This window comes from Nicotiana tomentosiformis, chromosome 6 (assembly GCF_000390325.3).
Source record: "Nicotiana tomentosiformis chromosome 6, ASM39032v3, whole genome shotgun sequence".
Lineage (NCBI taxonomy): Eukaryota > Viridiplantae > Streptophyta > Magnoliopsida > Solanales > Solanaceae > Nicotiana > Nicotiana tomentosiformis.
Window position 1 is genome coordinate 121,705,249 of NC_090817.1, and position 24,439 is coordinate 121,729,687.

The 24,439-nt window shown below is 38.3% G+C and overlaps 1 protein-coding gene across 4 annotated transcripts; it reads right to left on the reverse strand.

Annotated features, from left to right (window-relative positions):
- Positions 1 to 10,023: 10,023 nt before the first annotated feature.
- On the reverse strand, positions 10,024 to 15,576 carry LOC104100322 (transcription factor bHLH80-like). 4 transcript variants are annotated; one of them, XR_687215.4, is made up of 6 exons: positions 15,026 to 15,576; positions 14,025 to 14,165; positions 13,836 to 13,901; positions 11,320 to 11,430; positions 10,779 to 10,897; positions 10,024 to 10,129 (listed from the first exon to the last, which is right to left on the reverse strand). XR_687215.4 is itself a non-coding variant. In XM_009607537.4 (5 exons), the coding sequence occupies exons 1-5, from the start codon at positions 15,443 to 15,445 to the stop codon at positions 10,847 to 10,849; spliced, it is 789 nt and encodes a 262-aa protein (XP_009605832.1). In that variant the 5' UTR covers positions 15,446 to 15,575; the 3' UTR covers positions 10,492 to 10,846. The 4 variants fall into 4 exon arrangements, 2 of the variants coding, with proteins under 2 accessions (XP_009605832.1, XP_009605833.1); XR_687214.4 differs by lacking the exon at positions 10,024 to 10,129 and adding an exon at positions 10,163 to 10,442; XM_009607537.4 differs by lacking the exon at positions 10,024 to 10,129 and having other exon boundaries at positions 10,492 to 10,897; positions 15,026 to 15,575.
- Positions 15,577 to 24,439: the final 8,863 nt, after the last annotated feature.

Below are 24,439 nucleotides of genomic sequence, written 5' to 3' on the forward strand. Positions count from 1 at the left end.
TTTCTTATTATATCTAGTAGGTCCTTGACCTTACCTCGTCACTATTCTACCGAGGTTAGGCTTGGCACTTACTGGGAACCGTTATGGTATACTCATACTATGCTTCTGCACATATTTTTGTGTAGATCCAGGTACATCTTATCAGTCCCAGCACTAGCGCGCTGAGCTTATTATTGGAGACTTCAAGGTACACCTGCCCGCGTCCGCAAGCCTCAGAGTCCCCTTCTATCCTGTTCTTCCTTATTTCATTTCACTTTTATAGACAGTGATGTATAGGATTGTTCAGCACTGTATCAAGAGTTTGTAACTTATATTTCACCAGGTTTTTGGGGAGTTGTACGCATTGTTTTTATAGATTCTATTTATGAAATTGTTGGAGTTTTGAGATTCTAAGTTTTATTTAATGGTTCTGCATATTGTTAGGCTTACCTAGTCTTAGAAACTAGGTGTCGTCACGACCTTCTACGGAGGGAATTTGTGGTCGTGACAATCAGTTATCCACATTCGCGTGGAGTCAACCCTGTTTGCGAAGGCCATTTGGGGGCAGCCTTGTTTTCTTCTTTGCGATCGTGAAGGATATTCCGTGATCGAGATGTGTAATTAACTGGGCAGCAGAATTTAAGTTTGAAATCGAGGGATTAAATTTCACTAATCTATCATAGATTTTATCATGTAATTAGGTATTTAGGTTGGAAAAATTGGGAAAAAGTGATAAAACGTCTTAGGCTAAATTTTTGAGTTTTAAAAGGTGAAATGAGGTAATTTTGGTCGGGTTCCGAGGTGCGGGCCTGTGGAGACTTTTTGGAGCGATTTTTTAATTCTTTGCTAAAATCATAATTTTATTATTTAAATTAGTTTCCTATAGTTATATTTATAGTATGAAATTATTTTGTCTAGATTCGAGCCGTTCGGAATTGAAAAATCGAGGGGAAGGCCTTCTAGTTGATTGATTTAGCGTTGTTTGAGGTAAGTGACCTGTCTAACATTGTTTAGGTAAAATTCCTCTTAGGATTTGGTATTGTTATGCCAATTGTGATATGTAGAGGTCGCGTACGCAAGGTGACCAGTGCGTACACAGGCTAAATGTTGAGATTTCGATTTTAGCTAAGTAGTCTCTTTTTCATGCTTTAATTGATTTACTTTAGCATGTTATAACCACCATGTTTTGTCTAATTTTGCATGTATACTTGTCTTATCTCTTATTTGCAATTTGTACTGCATGTTTAGTTGAATTACTTGCTTTCTTAATTTTGAATTCATTATTTAACTGTGGGATTCCTTACTTGAAATTTGCTATCCTTGAAATATCTTGTTGTTGAGTTTGGCGTTGAGTTGCAAAGGTCATGGTTTCCATTGAGGCAAAGTGTAAGTTGTGAAATATCATTTCATTGAGTTATTTTGTTTTTGGAATTCGAGTTATTGTTGAGAGGATTATTTGGTTGTTTGCACGAGGTTTTTGCCGTGCTGTTGTTACTATTTGCACGAGGTTTCTATCGTGCCGTTGTTACTATTTATACGCATGCGGTGGTATAGGTTTGAGTGTTGAAACACATGCGGTGAGATAAGGTGGGCTTGATATGCGTGGCTAGTAGGGGAACTACTAGAAGTCATGCGATATGATAAGGTGGGCTAAAACGCGGGATGCTATTTCGGGAAAAATGATCTTCAAAACTAAATGTAAAGGCCCCCGCGGTGATATAAGGAAAGAGTGTGAGTTACTTTTATAATTTGGGACTACGAAGCGGTAACTCGGTAGGGCCCCTTATTGATCCTTCTCTATTTGTTGTATTTGTTTTAGTTGTTGTTCCTTAACATGTAAAATCATTGTTTTCCTTTCGTGTCGTATTAACTTCCTTGATTCCGTATTGTTAACTTTCCGTAGATTCTTTATTGTTTCACTTCCTTTGTCATTATCATTATATCGTTATGTCTTCTGTCTTATTTTCTTATTATCTCCAGTATGACCTTGGCCTGACCTCGTCACTACTCTACCGAGGTTAGATTTAGCACTTACTGGTACAGTTGGGGTGTACTCATACTACGCTTCTTCACATGTTTTGTGCAGATCCAGGTACATCTTATCAGTCCCGGTACTAGCGCGCTGAGCTTGCTTTTGGAGACTTCAAGGTACACATGTCTGCGTCCGCAGGCCTCGGAGTCCCCTTATATCATGTTCTTCCTTATTTCATTTCACTTTTATAGACAGTGATGTATAGGATTGTTCAGCATTGTATTTAGAGCTTGTGACTTATATCTTACCAGGTTTTGGGAGGTGAATCTATTGAGTTTACAGATTTTATTTATGAAATTGTTGGAGTTTTGAAATTCTAAGCTTTTATTTAATGCTTGTGCATGTTGTTAGGCTTATCTAGTCTTAAATGGAATCCTCCTCCTCAAGACTTCTATAAAATCAATAGAGATAGAGGCGCCTCTACGACGCCAGGAGTCAATGGCATTGGAGAGGTTATCCGATCATCAATTGGCAATTGGAAACTAGGTTTCTCCCCTAATATTGCATTTGCAAACATCATACAGACGGAACTCACTGCTTTGCTCTATGGCTTACGTCTCTCATTATAATATGGCTACCGGCCGTTAGAAATCAATATTGACGCTAAAGAGGTAATCACCTTATTACAACACAATAACCCCCATTACACTAACTTAATTCATGATTGCAGGTTGTTACTACGACATAAGTTGTTAGGCTTGAATCAATGTATGATTCATGATTCTAGTATTGTTTGATGTGATTTGATGCTTCGAGCGTGTTTGTATGATGTTTTAGGACTCATTGGTATGCTTGGTTGAGGTCCTGGAGGCCTCGGGTGTGATTCGGACCATGTTCGACGCATTTCGGATCATGGAGGAATTGTTGGAGTTCTAGTTCGCTTCAGTTCTAGTTTCCTCTTACGCGATCGAGAATAAGGGGGGGCGATCACGAAACTTTGAGACTGGCAAATTTGGAAAGTTGTCTAACATTACATTTCGGATAATTTTAGTGCTATTGTGGCTTAATTGTCTAACATCACATATCATTTCCTACTGATCCAAAGAACATAATAAAATATCCCAATATCACACACATGAAAATCCACATCTTCTTCCGAAATTTAGCATCAAGCACAACTGAATACTCTAAATCGGTTAGTTTATTTGCTGTGATAATTAGTTTATTTGTTGTGATAATTTAGCATCAAGCACAACTTAGTTTATTTGCTATGATAATTAGTTTGGTGTTGTCAAATAGGTGTCTAAGTAAACTGATATGGAGTTGTAAAATATTTGAGAAATAAATATTATAACTAACTCATATATGGCCGTGTACAATTCGAACTAGGTCTAACTTGCCTTCACATATATTCCACGTGGGTTTATGAGTCTTTCGTTAGTGATGGAGGGCATATACGAGCCCATTTGTTGACAGCAAGGGCAGAATAGAGACCAACTTTTAACGGAGGGCTAGTCTGTCCTATTTCATATAGTAAATGGGCATTTTAGGCCCCTTTCCGTTATTTAAATTAGTTTCATATAGTTATATTTATGGTTTGATATTGTTTTGGCTAGATTCGAGTTGTTCGGAGTTGAAAAATCGAGGGAAAGGCCTCTAGTTGATTGATTTAGCGTGGTTTGAAGTAAGTGACTTGTCTAACCCTGTGTGGGGAAAATTTTCCTTAGGATTTGGTATTGTTGTGATAATTGTGATATGTGTAGGCCGTGTATGTAAGGTGAGAAGTGTGTACACGGGCTAAATATTGAGATTTCGGTTTTAGCTACGTAGTTTCCTTTTCATTCTTGATTAAGTTACTTTAGCATATTAGAGTCACCATGCTTAGTCTAATTTCACATGTCTACTTATCTTATCTCTTATTTGCAATTGTACTACATATTTAGTTGAGTTACTTGCTTTCTTAATTCCATATTCATTATTCAACTGTGGGATTCTTTACTTAAATTTTGCTATTCTTGAAGTATCTTGATATTGAGTTTGGTGTTGAGTTGCAAAGGCGGGGGTTTCTATTGAGGCAAAGTGTAAGTTGTGAACTATTATTTTATTGAGTTGTTATGTTTTGGAATTTGTGTTATTGTTGAGAGGATTGTTTAGTTCTTTGCACGAGGTTTCTGTCGTGTTGTTGTTACTATTGATACGCATACGGCGGTATAGGTTTGGGTATTGAAACACATGCGGTGAGATAAGGTGGGCTTGATACGCGTGGCTAGTAGGGGAACTACTAGAAGTCATACGGTATGATAAGGTGGGCTAAAACGCGGGGTGCTATTTCGGAAAAAATGATCTTCAAAACTAAATGTAAAGGCTCCCGCGGTGATATAAGGAAAGAGTGTGAGTTACTTTTATGATTTGGGACTACGAGGCGGTATCTCGATAGGGCCCTTGTTGATCTTCTCTATTTGCTATATTTGTTTAGTTGTTGTTTCCTTAATATGTAAAATCCTTATTTTTCCTTCGTGTTGTATTAACTGCCTTGATTTCGTGTTGTTAACTTTCCGTAAATTCTTTATTGTTTCACTTCCTTTGTCATTATCATTATATCTTATGTCTTGTTTCTTATTATATCTAGTAGGTCCTTGACCTTACCTCGTCAATATTCTACCGAGGTTAGGCTTGGCACTTACTGGGAACTGTTATGGTATACTCATACTATGCTTCTGCACATATTTTTGTGTAGATCCAGGTACATCTTATCAGTCCCAGCACTAGCGCGCTGAGCTTATTATTGGAGACTTCAAGGTACACCTGCCCGCGTCCGCAAGCCTCAGAGTCCCCTTCTATCCTGTTCTTCCTTATTTCATTTCACTTTTATAGACAGTGATGTATAGGATTGTTCAGCACTGTATCAAGAGTTTGTGACTTATATTTCACCAGGTTTTTGGGGAGTTGTACGCATTGTTTTTATAGATTCTATTTATGAAATTGTTGGAGTTTTGAGATTCTAAGTTTTATTTAATGGTTCTGCATATTGTTAGGCTTACCTAGTCTTAGAAACTAGGTGTCGTCACGATCTTCTACGGAGAAAATTTGTGGTCGTGACAATCAGTTATCCACATTCGCGTGGAGTCAACCCTGTTTGCGAAGGCCATTTGGGGGCAGCCTTGTTTTCTTCTTTGCGATCGTGAAGGATATTCCGTGATCGAGATGTGTAATTAACTGGGCAGCAGAATTTAAGTTTGAAATCGAGGGATTAAATTTCACTAATCTATCATAGATTTTATCATGTAATTAGGTATTTAGGTTGGAAAAATTGGGAAAAAGTGATAAAACGTCTTAGGCTAAATTTTTGAGTTTTAAAAGGTGAAATGAGGTAATTTTGGTCGGGTTCCGAGGTGCGGGCCTGTGGAGACTTTTTGGAGCGATTTTTTAATTCTTTGCTAAAATCATAATTTTATTATTTAAATTAGTTTCCTATAGTTATATTTATAGTATGAAATTATTTTGTCTAGATTCGAGCCGTTCGGAATTGAAAAATCGAGGGGAAGGCCTTCTAGTTGATTGATTTAGCGTTGTTTGAGGTAATTGTTTTCTTCTTTGCGATCGTGAAGGATATTCCGTGATCGAGATGTGTAATTAACTGGGCAGCAGAATTTAAGTTTGAAATCGAGGGATTAAATTTCACTAATCTATCATAGATTTTATCATGTAATTAGGTATTTAGGTTGGAAAAATTGGGAAAAAGTGATAAAACGTCTTAGGCTAAATTTTTGAGTTTTAAAAGGTGAAATGAGGTAATTTTGGTCGGGTTCCGAGGTGCGGGCCTGTGGAGACTTTTTGGAGCGATTTTTTAATTCTTTGCTAAAATCATAATTTTATTATTTAAATTAGTTTCCTATAGTTATATTTATAGTATGAAATTATTTTGTCTAGATTCGAGCCGTTCGGAATTGAAAAATCGAGGGGAAGGCCTTCTAGTTGATTGATTTAGCGTTGTTTGAGGTAAGTGACTTGTCTAACATTGTTTAGGTAAAAATCCTCTTAGGATTTGGTATTGTTATGCCAATTGTGATATGTAGAGGTCGCGTACGCAAGGTGACCAGTGCGTACACAGGCTAAATGTTGAGATTTCGATTTTAGCTAAGTAGTCTCTTTTTCATGCTTTAATTGATTTACTTTAGCATGTTATAACCACCATGTTTTGTCTAATTTTGCATGTATACTTGTCTTATCTCTTATTTGCAATTTGTACTGCATGTTTAGTTGAATTACTTGCTTTCTTAATTTTGAATTCATTATTTAACTGTGGGATTCCTTACTTGAAATTTGCTATCCTTGAAATATCTTGTTGTTGAGTTTGGTGTTGAGTTGCAAAGGTCATGGTTTCCATTGAGGCAAAGTGTAAGTTGTGAAATATCATTTCATTGAGTTATTTTGTTTTTGGAATTCGAGTTATTGTTGAGAGGATTATTTGGTTGTTTGCACGAGGTTTTTGCCGTGCTGTTGTTACTATTTGCACGAGGTTTCTATCGTGCCGTTGTTACTATTTATACGCATGCGGTGGTATAGGTTTGAGTGTTGAAACACATGCGGTGAGATAAGGTGGGCTTGATATGCGTGGCTAGTAGGGGAACTACTAGAAGTCATGCGATATGATAAGGTGGGCTAAAACGCGGGATGCTATTTCGAGAAAAATGATCTTCAAAACTAAATGTAAAGGCCCCCGCGGTGATATAAGGAAAGAGTGTGAGTTACTTTTATAATTTGGGACTATGAGGCGGTAACTCGGTAGGGCCCCTTATTGATCCTTCTCTATTTGTTGTATTTGTTTTAGTTGTTGTTCCTTAACATGTAAAATCATTGTTTTCCTTTCGTGTCGTATTAACTTCCTTGATTCCGTATTGTTAACTTTCCGTAGATTCTTTATTGTTTCACTTCCTTTGTCATTATCATTATATCGTTATGTCTTCTGTCTTATTTTCTTATTATCTCCAGTATGACCTTGGCCTGACCTCGTCACTACTCTACCGAGGTTAGGTTTGGCACTTACTGGTACAGTTGGGGTGTACTCATACGACGCTTCTTCACATGTTTTGTGCAGATCCAAGTACATCTTATCAGTCCCGGTACTAGCGCGCTGAGCTTGCTTTTGGAGACTTCAAGGTACACATGTCTGCGTCCGCAGGCCTCGGAGTCCCCTTATATCATGTTCTTCCTTATTTCATTTCACTTTTATAGACAATGATGTATAGGATTGTTCAGCATTGTATTTAGAGCTTGTGACTTATATCTTACCAGGTTTTGGGAGGTGAATCTATTGAGTTTACAGATTTTATTTATGAAATTGTTGAAGTTTTGAAATTCTAAGCTTTTATTTAATGTTTGTGCATGTTGTTAGGCTTACCTAGTCTTAGAGATTAGGTGCCGTCACGACATCCTACTGAGGGAAATTGGGGTCGTGACACAAACCAAACCCCAAAAATCAAGCCTACAATGCCTCTCTATATTAAATGGAATCCTCCTCCTCAAGACTTCTATAAACTCAATAGAGATAGAGGCGCCTCTACGACGCCAGGAGTCGATGGCATTGGAGAGGTTATCCGATCATCAACTGGCGATTGGAAACTAGGTTTCTCCCCTAATATTGCATTTGCAAACATCATACAGACGGAACTCACTGCTTTGCTCTATGGCTTACGTCTCTCATTACAATATGGCTACCGGCCGTTAGAAATCAATATTGACGCTAAAGAGATAATCACCTTATTACAACACAATAACCCCCATTACACTAACTTAATTCATGATTGCAGGTTGTTACTACGACAATTGGGTGATCCTACCATTTGCCATACTTACAGGGAGGCGACATGGTTGCCGATGGATTAGCTAAATATGGTTCCACGTTGGATAATGGTAGCAGACTACGCCTTTTTGATACCGCACCAACTTTTGTTTTTAAGCAAGTTATGGCTGACCAAGTAGGAGTGGAGCGGCAGAGACTAGTTAGCAATAGTTTTTTGGTTTCAACCCATCCTCCCCTTAATGTAACTCAAATCCCCATCAGTCCCCCTTGATTTTCATGTTTAAAAAATTATAAAAATCCACTACATCGTTCTTGTCGATAACCTTTCCTGGATCCTTCATCTCCATGCATGCAGATAGGAGCAATTCCGTCTCCTTCTTCCTATTCTCAGCCCTCATCTTCCTTAGTTCTTCATCTAGGGCGACAATAGTTGAAAGGATAATCGTCTTCTCGTCCATATTAGTAAATAGTAATGCAAATTTTTACATCCAAGCCTAGCATTATTTATAGGTGAATGAAGTGAGGTATGATTAGAGTATTACCTAGTTATATAGATCATTTGTGATCTTTGCTATTCTTTTAAAGCTACTTTATAAAAAAAATTTCTTGATATGTTACAATTGCTCCGATTTTTTAAATCGACTAAAAAGGAATTGGGACGTCAAAGACATTGGTAAAGAATCAACTCACAGTCCTTTTGCGGTGTGAATACAATTTTAAAAGGAAAGTTAATAGTGCAAATACCAATTTAGCTTCTATAAAAGTCGCAACAAATTTAAGACATAGAAATTTTAAAAATTCAAATATGAAAATCGAATTTTTACTAATTATAACCACCACCTCACAACAACTTTATACTACGTCGTCTTGATATGGCCCGAAATTGACATATATTAAAGATTTTCCTACATAAACAGTGATAACTTAGTGTAATTATTTGTTGATAAAAGTAATATGAATGATATACGCTTCGCCTATCAACTAATGAACTATCAGTGCACTGTGCACCCATTTGTTGGCTATTGATATTATTCTGGATTGAGAATTGCATTTCTTGAGTGTCTATCAAAAATAGCTTCTCTGCCTCTACAAAGGATAAAATCTGCGTACACATTACCCTCCCCACCTCATATTGTGGGAATATACTAGGTATATTGTCGCCGTTTGATATTATTCTGCATCTTAACACACTTGGATTTCATGTTTACATACCAATTTTCAAATTACAATGAAACAAAAACCTCTCAATTCAGAATTAGAAAAATACACCATGTCTCTTTTTGTAGAGCTTGTGCGCGCGCACACACCCATAATGTGTGTGTTGGTGGTCAAGATGTTGCACTAGGACTAGAAGTTATTGCAAAGCTCACCTACTTTACAAAAGCAAACACTTATGGCAGATCAAGATGCAGCGGAGAATGAAGCATGCATAAGGGACGAGGTCAAACGGTCTCAACAGGTGGGGGTTGATCCAAAAGTTGGAGGCAGTGAACTTCATTATAGATGCACACATTTTTTGAACTTTTCACATATAGGTATAGAACTTCCAAGCTGAAAGCAGTGTGGCCGTGCACCGTGCACTGGCTAAGATCCAACCGTGTACACAGAAGCACATTTTACGAAGTCATAATAACATTAGTTGTCTCTAATTCTCACTTCAACAACAGCTTTCAACCAGTATGCGTCAATATAGCTCACCTATAAGGAAGATAAAAGTGTAGAATGCAGAACTGGCTACATATTCGATTCTTTTCATCAAGATGTACCCACAAGTTAAGCCTTTGTTCTTGAAAAAGCTTCCAAGCACACAATCAATGTAGTTTCGCATGATACTCGTTGATACAAAATCTAAAGAATGAAGCATGCAAATGAACCAAAAAGAATCGTAATCCAAGAGCGAGAGCAGAACGTATAATTAAATATAAGCTGTGTCAGCATTTCATCTTCATAAACCAGATAATGATATTTAGCCTAAAATCACTTTGAGTTGAACTTATATGCACAGACGGTGTAACAAAATTTTTACACTACCAAGTCAGTATTACTGGAAGTAATAGGTCATTTACCATATTTTGTAGGCTACCAATTTACAAATGCTGTGTAATGTCACTTGTAGTTGGCTTAAATGACTTGATAGTGTAAATAATTTACGCCATCAATGCATACAAGTAATACTGTATCACTTTTCCTTAAAAGGTCGTGCATCACCACTGGTTTCTCGATGCTAGTTACACACTACATATTCTGAATTAAAACTAGCAAGAGCATCTAAAATCAATTTTGTAATACTTTTATTCTGTTTTTTTAAACAGGAAAAGAAGGTTACTCACCGGGACAAGGAGTGAATATAGCTGGCAATTGGTCCCTGCAATACACTGTTTGTAATATACGTACTATGAGCATCTATATGTTGATGTTATCTTCTCTCCACAGCACAGAAGGATAATATACATATTACAACATCATAATTTCTTCAGCTATTCCCAAGAAAACTTTATGTATGCAGAGCTGCTGTTTCCAGCAGATATCCCTTAACCTACTAACTTACGTTTACATGTGCAACTCATATTAGAAAGATTGCTCCCTTATTCAAATACTCTCATCAGCAGACCTGCAATGAGCTTCTTTCCTACCTACACAGGCCAGTTGCTTCAAAAACATATGCTCGTACATGGACAAATGATTTACCTATAAAGTCAAATTTGATATTTACAAGAAAGTTATGATGTGCCATGTCTCACATTTACAACAATATTTATTGATTTGAGTTTGCTTTCAACAGGACAGGTCTACCTATTCTGACTACATCTTCAGAAAGGAGAAGTCTTTCAGCTGAGGAAATTTGATATTAAGCAAATTGACACTACCTTATACAACATGATACAACTACACCAAAAAACAGAGTACGACCTAGATTTAATACTAAAAGAAAAGCTGATTTTGGATTCTGCAGTAGCCAAGCTCTTGTGAATTGCCATTAATATCTACATATGAAGAAGAATAGGATGTTGAGGATAAAATTACCATGTCCAAAGCGCATACATCTGAGCAAACTATTGCCTATATACTCTAGTGGAACTCTCTTCTTCAAATTATTGATCCTTCTCTGAACACGTGCATTTCTTCTGATGCTCCGTAAGCTCCTGCAGCATTAGATTTTGTAAAATGAAACCCTTCCTTGGGTCTAATTGTGACAATCCAGTGCTTCCTCTTTTAACTACGCACTTCATTAAGTCAGTAACTACCATTAATGATTAATCAAATTATGTGACATAAATATATTAAAAGATCTCACAGATTAATAACTAAATGTATTTAATCAGAAACTGGAAGTAATTTCTTGTTGCAGAAATATGAAACAAGACCGGTCAAGAAATCGCATGCGGCTGGCAATTCACTCACTTTCTATGTGCAGCAGCGAGGAGCCAACTGATCATTGTTGGTCTGAGGTTATCAGACACTTAATTTCTTTTTGTCCAAGTTACTTTTCTTATTGTCTAACTCACTACCTTTTATCTGTGTGAGTTTCGGGATATTCAATCACATGAGTGAATTCATGACTTACCTGAATCTGTTTCTGCAGAAACTTGACATATTCAACTGCTTCTTCCAACATGTCGGCAGTGTTGGTTTGCTGTGGATAGCAAAAGTCAGTGCCAATCATGAATTGCATGAGCTACAATAAGAACAGCATAGTCAACTAGAAGTAAAACAGTCAATCTATTTCCAGTTAGATGCCCCCCCCCCCCCCCCCAAAATCTGCTGAAAAATATATCTTTTATATTTAAACCTTAGATTTACTTGTTCATTCTTAATGTCACATTATTGTAAAATAGCTTTTTCACTGTGGGGGAAAGGGGGAGTGGGAGATTATTTTCATGTCCACTTCTTTGTTTATGTACCTTCTTCAACTATTGATCCTCGTGAACCACAAAAACATGACATTTTGTCCAGCCCAAAAATGAGCAAGACATTGTTTCTTAGTGAAGTCAAAACACCAAGGATATAGACATGAAATAAGAAATATGGATAAATCAGGGCATCAGCCACATATTGAGGTCTAAGAGAAGCTCAAGGGTGGAACGGGCTTGGTAAATGATATGGCACAGAAAAGGTGAAATAGAGATATGTGAGAGAGAGAGAGAGAGAGAGAGAGAGAGAGAGAGAGAGAGAGCGCAAAAGGTAGAAAGAGAGAAGACTAAGGGAGACAGAGATAATAAAGAGGAGATTCTACACTCAAACTCCAAGATATTTTGAGAAGCCAAATCTAAGCTATCGTATTCTCCAATCAAATGTCTGTCAATGGAAGGAGATTTTAAAGTACTTCTCAAACTATTAAGATATTTTCATATGCATTCAGCTGAAGAAACATTTTGGTGTGCAATCTTTAACAGACGGGACAATGGGAGTACTTTGCCCATCCTATAAGATAAAAACTCATTTTTTTAATAAAGGCAAAGACTCATTTATACACCTAGAAACAGTACCATATCTGGATTATTTAACTCAGACTTAAATTAAAGATCATGGAATCAAGACGTAGTTGGTAATATTAGCGGTCATTGCTAAGGTTAAGCATTTGATCTATTGGTTAGATTTTTGAAAGTTTGGGAATGCATCATTTACTTATATTGTGCTTTCATTTTTAACCCACATAATAACTGATGATTGACCAAAATACTATCTTGGAAAAGACACTTTAACCGTACTTCCTGGCACTCCCAACATGTTCATCCTAGCAAAATAAAATATCTCGCATATCAAACAACTGCGAGTAATCTTCTAAAATATCTAACCAAATCAATCAATCAATTATGCCTCAATCCTGAATCTGCGTCTAACACAATCCAGGAACAAATTCGGGTCCCAACCAATATTAGGATCATCCACCTTGAACTTTACATGTAAGATCATATATAGTCCTCGTAAGATCTCTTAGGCTGTATGGTTCTACAAAAGCTTAAGGCTTTGACTATCAAAAGGATGTCTATTGTGCTTACCCTGGCTTCCTAGCAGAAAAAGCCTCATATATTTTTACTGATAAGTTCCCAACTAAAGAATGCCACCTGCGCAGTGATATTTATGTCATACTACTATCTACCCTAAGTCGATCTTCATCACATGGAGAATAATCTTCATCTAATGGGCACGCTGTTTGGGAGAAGTGTCATTTGTGAGGAATTTAATATTGCAAAATATTTGAGGTGGTCGACAATTGCTGTTTGAAAACCAACCAAATCGTCCATGTAACGCTAGTACATGTTATTAGGACGTCACTGAGAAGTTGTTCAAAATGCTTCGACTGTTGAAAAAATCTCTAGAATATGGGCAAGATCTGGCCTTTACTTCCACTAGCAACAAGAGGGTTGAGTTTTGACAAATCAATATTAGAGCTCCGTTTACTCCCCCTATGCAGGGGAAAAACTCAGGGTTTGATGTTAATTGGCTATTGTGAGTTCATCATGGAAGGCTTGGCATAAGCAGATGAAACATATCCAACAAGTAGAAATGAAATTTGTCGTACTGCTTACAATTTCTAAAGATTAGGACCGACTCTAATGATTGTTGGTCTTTGCCTCTTTGGTGAATAGGCAAGAGCTTATCTCTGGTGAGTGTTACATTGACCATAATCAACCCAGTAGAAAATGGTAAACCATTTAGCAGGGATTCATTGGTATTTCTTTAGAAAGCATTTGCCTTTTAACTATGGCTATAACTTGGACAATTAGTTATTAGATTTGTGTAAAATCATCTTTAAGATTGAATAATGTTTTATAGAATCAGTTGCAAGTCTGGAATCAATTGCCACAAGATACATTTTTTATTCTTCGTAACTACTTTTCTCCATTCATTTGATGGACTCACCCATTAGGATTGTTGATGTCATAAATAAATTGATTATCACTTCGAGATTAAAGGTGATTGTCTTGTTCATCATTTTTCCTGTTGAGAGAGACATGATAAAAGGGTGAAAATAACAAGCGCCAAATCCCTATAATTAGCACAAATCAAAGCCCTCATGAAATTGCTATTATGCAGCACTTTAAAAGATGTACAAGGAGCTCCCACAAAATAATTTACCTTGTCCATACTTGGCACCAGTTCCTGAAGCTTCCTTATTCTGTCACTTATGCGCGTTCGACGAACCTTGCACAAGAGAAGTACAAGCATAACCTTTTTAGATTAATGATTGGTTGATTTAAATTGCCTGTAAACCCAGGTAATCACAAGTAAAAAGAGAGAAAGGGGAAGAAAAGGAATATGATTTACTCGCTCAGCAATGCTGCGAGGATGGGTAGCACAACCACGCTTTGCTCGAACCTTACAAGGCACCAAATCATCCATGAGCTTCTCCATTTCAGCATCCAGTGATCCACCAGAACCACGTGACTGTCCACTTGGCTCTCCCTTCTACACCTCCCAAACACAAACAGCTGTAAGTACGTAAATATTAATAGAAAGAATAGTGCTTCAGGAGACACCAAAAAAGAAAAGTCACACATTAGACAGAATTGCTTCAAAGTTTATGCACAAACAGTTTTCAACGACTATTGGTTGTTAGAGTTATTAACTAATAATTTGTTATTACTAATTTTAAGGAACCAATTCAATTATCCTCGTATACTGATCTTTCGCCATTGCTTATATTTGGACAACAACAAGAAGACTTAAAGTTCAATCCATACAGAAATAATACTCCCTCTGTCGCAATTTATGTGGCAGTGGCACACCATCCCGCCGCCTTTCTATATTTAGAAACAATTTAACTTTAGAATATCCATAGTACCTTAATGAGATGATTTACAACCACGTACAAATGTCTAAGGCTTGTTTTAGACCACAAGTTTCAAAGTCATTCTTGATTTCTTCTTAAACTCTGTATCCAAAGTCAAATGGTGCCACATATATTGGGACAAAGGGAGTAACAAGAAAAGAAACATATAGAAGAAGACAAATATATGTTACTTCCACAAGGAAAATATGCTTTCAACAATCTCATTCGCGTAGCCATAAAACACAATACAAAGGTAGACAAACATTTTTTAAGGGAAAGTCAAGTCATGTACTACTTCTCAAATGAGATGAATATTCAAGACCATGTTAGTTTACAAACATTAACAAAGTAATCTCAATACTTTTTTTTTTGAGAAGTAATCTCAATACTTTTGAAGGTTGAAATATCCACATGCTCGCCTCAAGAAAAATATCAACCCGAATTTAGGGATAACAAAAGTTTTAACATCAGATGAGCTGGTAAAGTTTATACTAACCAAGTGGGCTGATAATTTTCGGGGCGAACTTTCGGAATCATCTTCTCTGGGCCGCTTAATTGGCTGAGAAATATAGTTCAAACTGGAGGGAATTCCATAGCTTGAGAAGTAACCATCTGAGTTAATATGTGAAAGAAACTCCGCCGGAGAACTCTGCTGCCGGAGAAAATTACTACTACCGCCGGATTCAAACAGACCCGGATCGCCAGTGAACCTAGTTTCCGGTTTAACAAGCTCCGGAAGCTGCTGCTGAGTAGTTGATGGGTGGGGTGGTGGTTTATTGGGTGAGTGTAAAATGGGAGAAGAAGGGTTAAGAACCACTTCGTTTTCAGTGTCGGATTCGAGAAGTGCTTCTAACCATGTCGCCGGAGCTGAACGGTACCGGGATAATCCACTGCCTCCGCCACTTCCACGTTGCATCGCTGAACTTTTTCCGGCTATTTCTACGACAATTGGTTCTTCTCTTTTTCTTTTCTTTTCAGGTGAATTTTTTGTTGTTCTTTTCTTTTGAGAATTTTTGTTTCACTGAGCTAAAAAAGAAGATAGAGCGGTAATACGCTTAAATACTTTCTACATACCATCGTTATACTCGTATATTTTATCTCTTAGTATACGGTAGTAGTATAGCGTAGGGTACAGAAATGGTATGAAAAATGCTCTCCGTCCAAACAAGAACTATATTATTGTTTGGGAAGTCAATAATTTTCTTGATTGCTATTCAACTACTTTTTATTCAAAAAATAGCATGATTAAAATGAACTTTTTTATTTATTTTTCAAATATTTATGCAACTTTTGAGAATATTTAAGTAATTATATCATTCTTTTTAGGAACATAGAAATTAAACTTAACCTCACACTACATAATCTTTGGTAAATATAATGTGTTTGAAAATTTTTATTTTGTGAAATTTAAAATTATTCTAATGGCTACATTGATATCTGGTTTTAAAAAGAGAAAATATTGAATTTATTAGAAGTTGATATGAAATAGTAAATAAAATGGTGACAGTGCTTATGATTTTCTCAAAACATTTGCTTAAAAAAAGGAACTGGATCATTCATAATATTTTTATATAACTTCAATTGCTTTATCTTCTTCTCAGGTGTCATCCAATAGTATCAAATTTTTAATTGCATTTCACTGTCACAACTATAGAAACAACATGTATTACAACTTATATAATGTTTTAAGGTCGTCAAAGAGGTGGAGAAGAAAATGTCAAAATCAAAAGGAACATAAGAAGCTGAAAAGCAATCCTTCATTTTACTTCTAGGTTAATAACTTAATTAACTTCGGCGAAAAGAGAATTACATGCTAAAAGTAGGAACCACAGTATTCCATTTGTATAAGTTAAAAACTTAATTAATGATCTCTCTGGTTATAAAAATGAGCAATTTGATATTAAAGACCTCTTAAACTCCACCAGATAATCGGGACCAAATTTCTTTTATTTTTCATTGTTATTGTTTTTGATATTTTTCTTTTAAGTGGACGTGAAGTTTGATACACAAGTCATTTTCAAGAAGGATAGTTTCAAATACATTGGATTCATAATACAAGGTAACGGGGAGATTGATGAGGATGTTATTCATCGTATTGAAACGGAGTGGATGAAATAGAAGCTCACATCCAGTGTCTTGTGCGATAGAAATGTGCCACCTAGACTTAGGGTAAGTTATATAGAATGGTTATTAGGCCGACTGTATTATATAGAGTCGAGTGTTGGTCAGTCAAGAAACCTCATGTTCAGAAGATGAGAGTAGCAGAAATGAGGATGTTAAGATGGATGTATGCACATACCAGGAAAGACAAGATCATGAATGAAGTTATTAGGGACAAGGTGGGCGTGGCTCCTGTGGAAGACAAATTGCGGGAATCGAGGTTGAGATGGTTCGGACATGTGAAGAGGAGAGGCTCTGATGCCCGGGTCAGGAGGTGTGAGGAGTTGACCGTGGCGGGTTAGAGAAGATGATAGAGGGAGGCCTAAGAAGTATTAAGGAGAGATGATTAGGCAGGATATGACACAACTTCAGCTTACCGAGGACGTGACCCTCGACAGAAAAGTGTGACGGTTTAGAATTAAGGTTGTGGGTTGACATGAAGTAGTATTAGCACTAGTCTTGTATTCTCGTATTCCTTAACCTTGATTATTAAATCTTTTGCCATCGCTTTCGTTGTTTTTACCTTATTGTTGCTATTAATTGGTTATTATTTACTTTCATTGTTCTTGAACCAAGGGTCTATCAAAACAACATTTTCACCTTCATATGGTAGAGGAAAGGTCTGCGTACATACATGGACGGCCCAACATCATCTGAGGCCTAAAGCAAAGCCTTAATAAGATGTGTTTTATATATATATATATATATATATATATATATATATATATATATATATATATATATATATATATATTTAATGAATATCGTTTTTTAAAAATTTAGACAAGTGAGGATGTGGAATTAAAAAAATGAGAATTTAGTTTTATAAAGTACAGAAAATTAAATGAATTTAACGTTGATTGCATCACAACTGAAATGGGAGAAGCCAGAAAATATACTTCCTCCGTCCCAACTTAAGTGACTCCTTTTATTTTAGTAAGTCCCTTTCTATATTTGGTAATAATTCAACTTTAGATTTTTCTTTTTTACCATTAATGAGATGATTTCTAGCCCATAAATTTCTATGATTTATTTAAGATTACAAGTTTCAAAATCCTTCCTTTATTTCATAAACTCCATGTCTAGTCAAAACACTTTCATATAAATTGGGACGGAGAGAGTATAATTTATGTAAGAAAAATAAATAATAAGTTAGATTATTAGATATAGTTATTTGACCAACTAATGAATAGAGAAATATAATTAAGTAAAAAAATAAATTAAGATTGACAGAAAACTATTTTAGTTATATTAATTAGAGGAAGAAATCGAGTTATTAAAAATTAATATGACAATAAAGAAATAAATTTATCAATAATAAGAGATAATCATATAAATAATATATTACTATATATAGAGAAATAGTAATTTTGGGGCCCTTAAATTTTTGGAGCCTTCACTTGCTTTAGGGTTGGGCCGTCCCTGTGTACACATTATCTTTCTCCGACCCATTTTGTGAAATTTCACTGGGTATGTTATTGCTTTATAAAATCTTTTTCCTTTTTTTTTTTTTTTTCTCTTCTGGTGATTGTACAATCAGTTCCTTCAAGTTAGGTAAAACGAATTCAATTAGCACTATACCAAGCACGACCGTAGTTTAATGTATATACGCATATAGGTTTGTTTACAAAAATACGCGTATGATTTGACAATTTGCGGCGGTGAAACGTCATCTGAGGTCTACGCCTTGCAACCAACAAAGCCGAAACGCAACGATGCGCGTGAAACAACGGCCAACCAAACAGGGTGCCTTTGCGGGTTGCGGGTTTGCTATTTAACCTTACCTTCTAAGCTATGAAATTTAAACTTAGAAAGAAAAGCTCTTTTACCAAGCTAAGATCAAAACTTTTAAATGCACTTTTAGATTTAAAATTGTTTATCGAAAAAATCAGATAACATTAGATTTTGTGTGTGGTTCTAAGGATATGCAATACAATTCGATATAAATCGTGTAGAGAAATAGAGATACGTATATTCTTGACTATGAGAATGCAAATAGTGGGCAATAAGAATAAATGAGATAAAGTAAAGCAAACACAAAGGGATATCTTTCAATCTGAGAAGTGATTTATTTTTTGTCTCTGCCCTTTAGCTTACAAGGATTCCTCTTTTATAGAAGAGGGTTATTACAAAAAAATAATAAAATAAAACATATAGTGGAAGGCCCATGATGACTTGTCTCTTCCTTGATTCCCGCCAAGATTCTCTCTCTTGGTGCGGTCGCAACGGCTCTTGTCTGTGAGCTCGATATTGGCTCGAGCTCGTTACTGGGTTGGGCCTTTCGGTCTTGGCTCGAGTCCGACCTTCGAGATGGGCGTCGCGCATTTCTGACCTCGAAGCAGTACCTTGCGAATCGATTCGGCCACGGGCTCGATAAGGTTATCGAGCCGACTCCTCGATCGACCTTCGGGCTCGAGGCTCGTTAGTACCGACTTCGAAGCTCACTCCCAAAAATCTAATTCTGACTTTTTAACACTCGAACTCGATCGAACGTTGGAAGGCCAAAATCTATTTCGACCGTTTACAGATAGTCCCCTCGTTTCTCACGAAGGATGCAGTGAGAATCGACGTGATTTTGGTAGTTCTATCGAGTCATAAGCCGACGTTTTCACAGGGATCGATTATGACGTATGTGATAGCTGTCCTATCGATTCAGCCTTTTAAGGTATATAATGCTTGTCAGATGGCGGTCGGCCACCTATGATATTGAATCGTCACGATGCGAGCCTATAAATAGCTCTTCCATCTATCATTTACTTCTTTCACGCGTTCACTCCCCCAAATTTTCTAATCTTTTCTTCCTTTTCTTGTTGCTACCAGAGTTTTGGTGCCGTCAATTTTTCACTTTTCTTTGTCTTTCTTCCTCCCATATGAATGGCAAGACTTCGAAAACTGTGCCTCAGAAGGAGAAAGCTTCTTCTTCACAGTCGTCCGGCGATAAGGCGCCAGTGGAGCCGTCCACCTATGACTATATCTCCGGCCCGTGTTCTCTAAAGATCGATTTTAAGGTTGAGAATCCTTCATCTGTCCCGGGTCGATACGAGCACGTGTCGATGTATATGTGCTCTATAATGGAGGGTCATCTCGAGGCCGTTAGAAAAGACTGTAACTAGGGTTCCGAGGTTGTGTTGCAAATTCCATCCCCCAAAGAGAGTATCGTCACCCATGTGGAGGGATTTTTAAGTGTTTACACTTATCCCTTCACATTGGGTCCGGTCGACCCGGTGACCATCGATTTTTGCAAGAGATATCAGGTCACCCTTGGTCAGATTCATCCCTCTGTGTGGCGTATAGTAATCCTACTTCGCTTCTTCTCCACCAAAGTCGGGGGGCTGGATTTTACCTTGAATCACCTCATTCGGTTGTATCAGCCTCAAATCTTTCGAGGATTAATCAGACTTCATCGTCAGGCATTGAAGGCTTTGATGTCGAGCATCGACGAAGACAAGGATCGGGGTTGGATGGGGCGTTACATCCGGGTGAGGACCCGTGACCTTATTCCGGAAAAGAAGATGTCGTTCCCCGAGGAATGGAATTTCGATCGTAAGTTATTTTCATAAATATGTTTTTTTTATGTTTCTTCCCAATATACAGCTGCCCCTTGGATGCCACAAGCGGTGCCCGACCTCGAGGATTGGGTTTCGAAGTTATCCTCGACTTCCTCTTATGCCGAACGCGCTTGGCGTTATTTGGCTAAAGGCAGATGGGAAGCCAAGAACCATGGTAAGGTTTTACTTCTCGTTTCCTTCGAAGCGCTCTTTGTGCTCCATTCGTTACTGATTTCCTTTCATGTAGGCATAACCAAGGATGCCGTTTTGAGGCCTTCGAGCGGTAAAGAAGGAACCAAGTCCCCAGACCCGAAACCAGGGAAAGACAAGAAGCGCAAAGCTACCTCTCGATCAGAGGGCCCCAAGCCCGAAACTCGAAGGGTGAGGAGGAAAGCAATTGCCCTTTCGATTGACTCGGTCCAATGACTGAGAGAAGAAGAAGAAGATGAAGAAGAAGAAGAGGAAGAAGGAGGTGCCTCGGCCTTGGTGTCCCGATCTGCCAGAGATATCGAGGTCACCGAAGCTCCTGAACCAATGGCAACTGTACCGGTCGGGGTTGATTCCGGGATCTCGAGTCTTGATCGGAATGCCCCGAGTGATTCACTTGGGACTATGGCAGTGGGTCATTCGCCTTCTCTTCCCACCTTTTCTGAGGAGGCGTTAAAGGAAGCTCGAGAATTGAAGACCCCCGATATGGGCGGAGGCTCTAGTGTAGGGGATCCCTTTCGGGATTGCTTTATCGGAGTCGGTGATGCTTTCGATATCGGGGACGTTTCTCTTTTATTAGAAGAGGCCCATCGTTTCATTACTCGGGTAATGATTTTACTATACTTTGTTTCTTTGTTCTTTTTCCTAATTTGACTCGTGTTCTTTCCCTACTGTGCAGGCCATTAGTAGATTTCGGGTCGACCTTGGCCAGTGGGAGGTCGAGCTTCAGAAGGTCTCGGGGGAGAGAGATGTCTTGCGGCTTCTTTGCAGCCAAAAGGATGAGGCTATAAAGGACCTTCAAGCGGATTTGGCTAAGGCTCACGAAGAAGAGGCCGAACTTGACAAGCAGGTGAGCCTCGTTCTATTAAAGTATGGGTTTGACTCGATTGTGGAAGTTAACCCTTCGTTGTCTCAGCTGCAGCAAAAGGTTGAAATGGTCTCTTTAATCGTCGAGTGAATGATTCGAACTCGAAGTAATGTAGCCCATGGGCGTGATGGTCGAGAGAGTGATTGCTTGAACTCGAAATAAAAGTAGCCCGTAGGCTTTAGTCGTCGAGTGAATGATTCGAACTCGAGGTAATGTAGCCCGTGGGAGTGATGGTCGAGTGAGTGATTGCTCGAACTCGAAATAAAAGTAGCTCATAGGCTTTAGTCGTCGAGTGAATGATTCGAACTCGAGGTAATGTAGCCCGTGGGCGTGATGGTCAAGTGAGTGATTGCTCGAACCAGAAATAAAAGTAGCTTGTAGGCTTTAGTCGTCGAGTGAATGATTCGAACTCGAGGTAATGTAGCCCGTGGGCATGATGGTTGAGTGAGTGATTGCTCGAACTCGAAATAAAAGTAGCCCGTAGGCTTTAGTCGTCGAGTGAATGATTCGAACTCGAGGTAATGTAACCCGTGGGCGTGATGGTCGAGTGAGTGATTGCTCGAACTCGAAATAAAAGTAGCATGTAGGCTTTAGTCGTCGAGTGAATGATTCGAACTCGAGGTAAAAAGTAGCCCGTAGGCTTAGCAGTCAAAGTTAATGATTCGATCTCGATGCAATGTAGCCCGTAGGCATAATTGGTCGAATTTAACTTGATTCTGTTTGCATAATAAATCTCAAAATAGAGGAATTTTCCTTGGAAAAAAGATGCCAATAAAGAAGAGAACTTTCTTCGCATGTTATTACACGCCTGGGTTCGGGCCAATCTACATGAGCATGGTTCGTTTCGACCATTTGGCTCTTACAATATTTCCTATTGGAACCCTGTTGTGAAATAACTCTCTTGTATCAGAACTCGATGTGTTTGAGGGCCTAATGCCCCTTCAGTTATTCGAGGTCGATTGTAAAGAGGCCTTAAATATTGTTGTAAATGCAGCACGATCAATGGTTGCCTCATTAAAAACCTTGCCGAAAAACTCATTTGGGATAAAACCGGTCTAAGAGAAAAAGAGTGCAACGCGTGCTTTCAAGCAAAAGATCCATCTTAGCCCTTGTTCGAACTTCTGCAGGGGTCAGTTTTGAAATATAAATGAATATGGAAAGGTCGTACCTTAGCAGTAATACCGTTTTAGATATGATACATTCTAGCTGCTTGATAGCTGTTTGCCGTTTATAATGCCGAGCCCGTACGATTTCTTTTCGATGTTCTCGAGCACCTGATATGGTCCTTCCCAATTCGGTCCTAGTTTTCCTTCATTCGGATTTCGGGTATTGATGGTAACTTTTCTTAATACTAAGTCCCCGGGCTTGAAATGACGGAGCTTGGTCCTTCGATTATAATATCTTTCGATTCGCTGCTTTTGGGCAGCCAATTGGACAAGATCAGTTTCTCGTCTTTCGTCCGATAGTTCGAGACAGGTATTCATAGCCTCGTTATTTGATTCTTCCATCGCGAATCAAAATCTGGCACTGGGTTCACCAACTTCGACTGGTATTAATGCTTCGGACCCATATACTAAGGAGAATGGGGTCGCCCCCGTACTGGATTTTGATGTCGTCCGATATGCCCAAAGGACTTCGGGCAGGATTTCTACCCATTTTCCTTTAGCATCGTTCAACCTCTTCTTTAAGTTTTGAATGACAGTTTTGTTCATTGATTCGGCATGTCCATTCCTACTGGGGTGGTATGGCATCGATAGTATCCTTCTTATTTTGTGGTCTTCGAGGAATCTTGTTACTTTGCTGCCAACGAATTGTTTTCCATTGTCACATACTATTTCGACAGGTATCCCAAATCGGCATATGATATGATCCCAAATAAAGTCTATAACTTCTTTCTCTATTATTTTCTCGAATGTCTGCGCTTCAACCTATTTAGAAAAATAGTCAGTCATAAACAAAATGAATTTGGCTTTACCTGGGGTCGATGGCAGAGGGCCGACGATATCCATTCTCCATTTCATGAACGGACATGGGGATAGGACTGAGTGGAGTTTCTCTCCGGGTTTATGGATCATTGGTGCAAACCTTTGACATTTGTCGCATTTACGAACAAATTCCTTCGCATCTTTGCCCATATCGATCCAATAATACCCTGCTCTGATTATTTTTCGAACTAATGTATCGGCTCCAGAGTGATTCCCGCAAGTACCCTCAAGCACTTCCCGTAGGATGTAATCGGTATCTCCCGGACCCAAGCATACTGCCAACGGTCCATCGAATGTTCTTTGGTACAGTGTTCCGTCCGAAGCCAACGTGAATTGAGCAGCTTTAGTCCGTAGGGTTCTAGAATCTTTAGGGTCCGATGGGAGTTTTCCGCTCTTTAAGTATTCAATATACTTGTTTCTCCAATCCCAGGTTAAGCTTGTAGAATTTATCTCGGCGTGACCTTCTTCGATTACCGATCTCGAAAGTTAAACAACATTCCCCGAGCCCAAGTCATCTACCTCGACCGATGACCCCAAATTCGCAAGCGCATCGGCCTCATTATTCTGTTCTCGTGGAATATGCCGTAAAGTCCATTGTTTGAAATGGTGCAAAGCGACAAGCAGTTTATCTAAATACCTTTGCATTCTACCTTCTCGAACTTCGAAGGTTTTGTTTACTTGACTCACCACCAGCAAAGAGTCGCAATTGGCTTTAATGACTTCTGCTCCGAAGTTTCTAGCTAGCTCGAGACCTGCAATCATGGCTTCATACTCGGCCTCGTTGTTACTCAACCTGATTGTTTTAATAGATTGCCTAATAGTGTTACCCGTGGGTGGTTTCAAAACTATGCCCAGCCCACACCCTTTCACGTTTGAAGCCTCGTCCGTAAAAAAGGATCCATACCCCCGATGATGTACCTAATTTCAACAGGAGTTCTTTTTTGACTCCGAGTACGAGGGTTAGCGTGAAATTGGCCACGAAGTTTGCTAAAATTTGAGACTTGATGGCCGTACGAGGTTGATATTCGATATCGTACCCACTGAGTTTGACGGCCCATTTGGCCAGTCGGCCTGATAACTCGGGTTTGTGCAAAATATTACGAAGCGGGTAAGTGATTAACACGCATATGGGATGACATTGA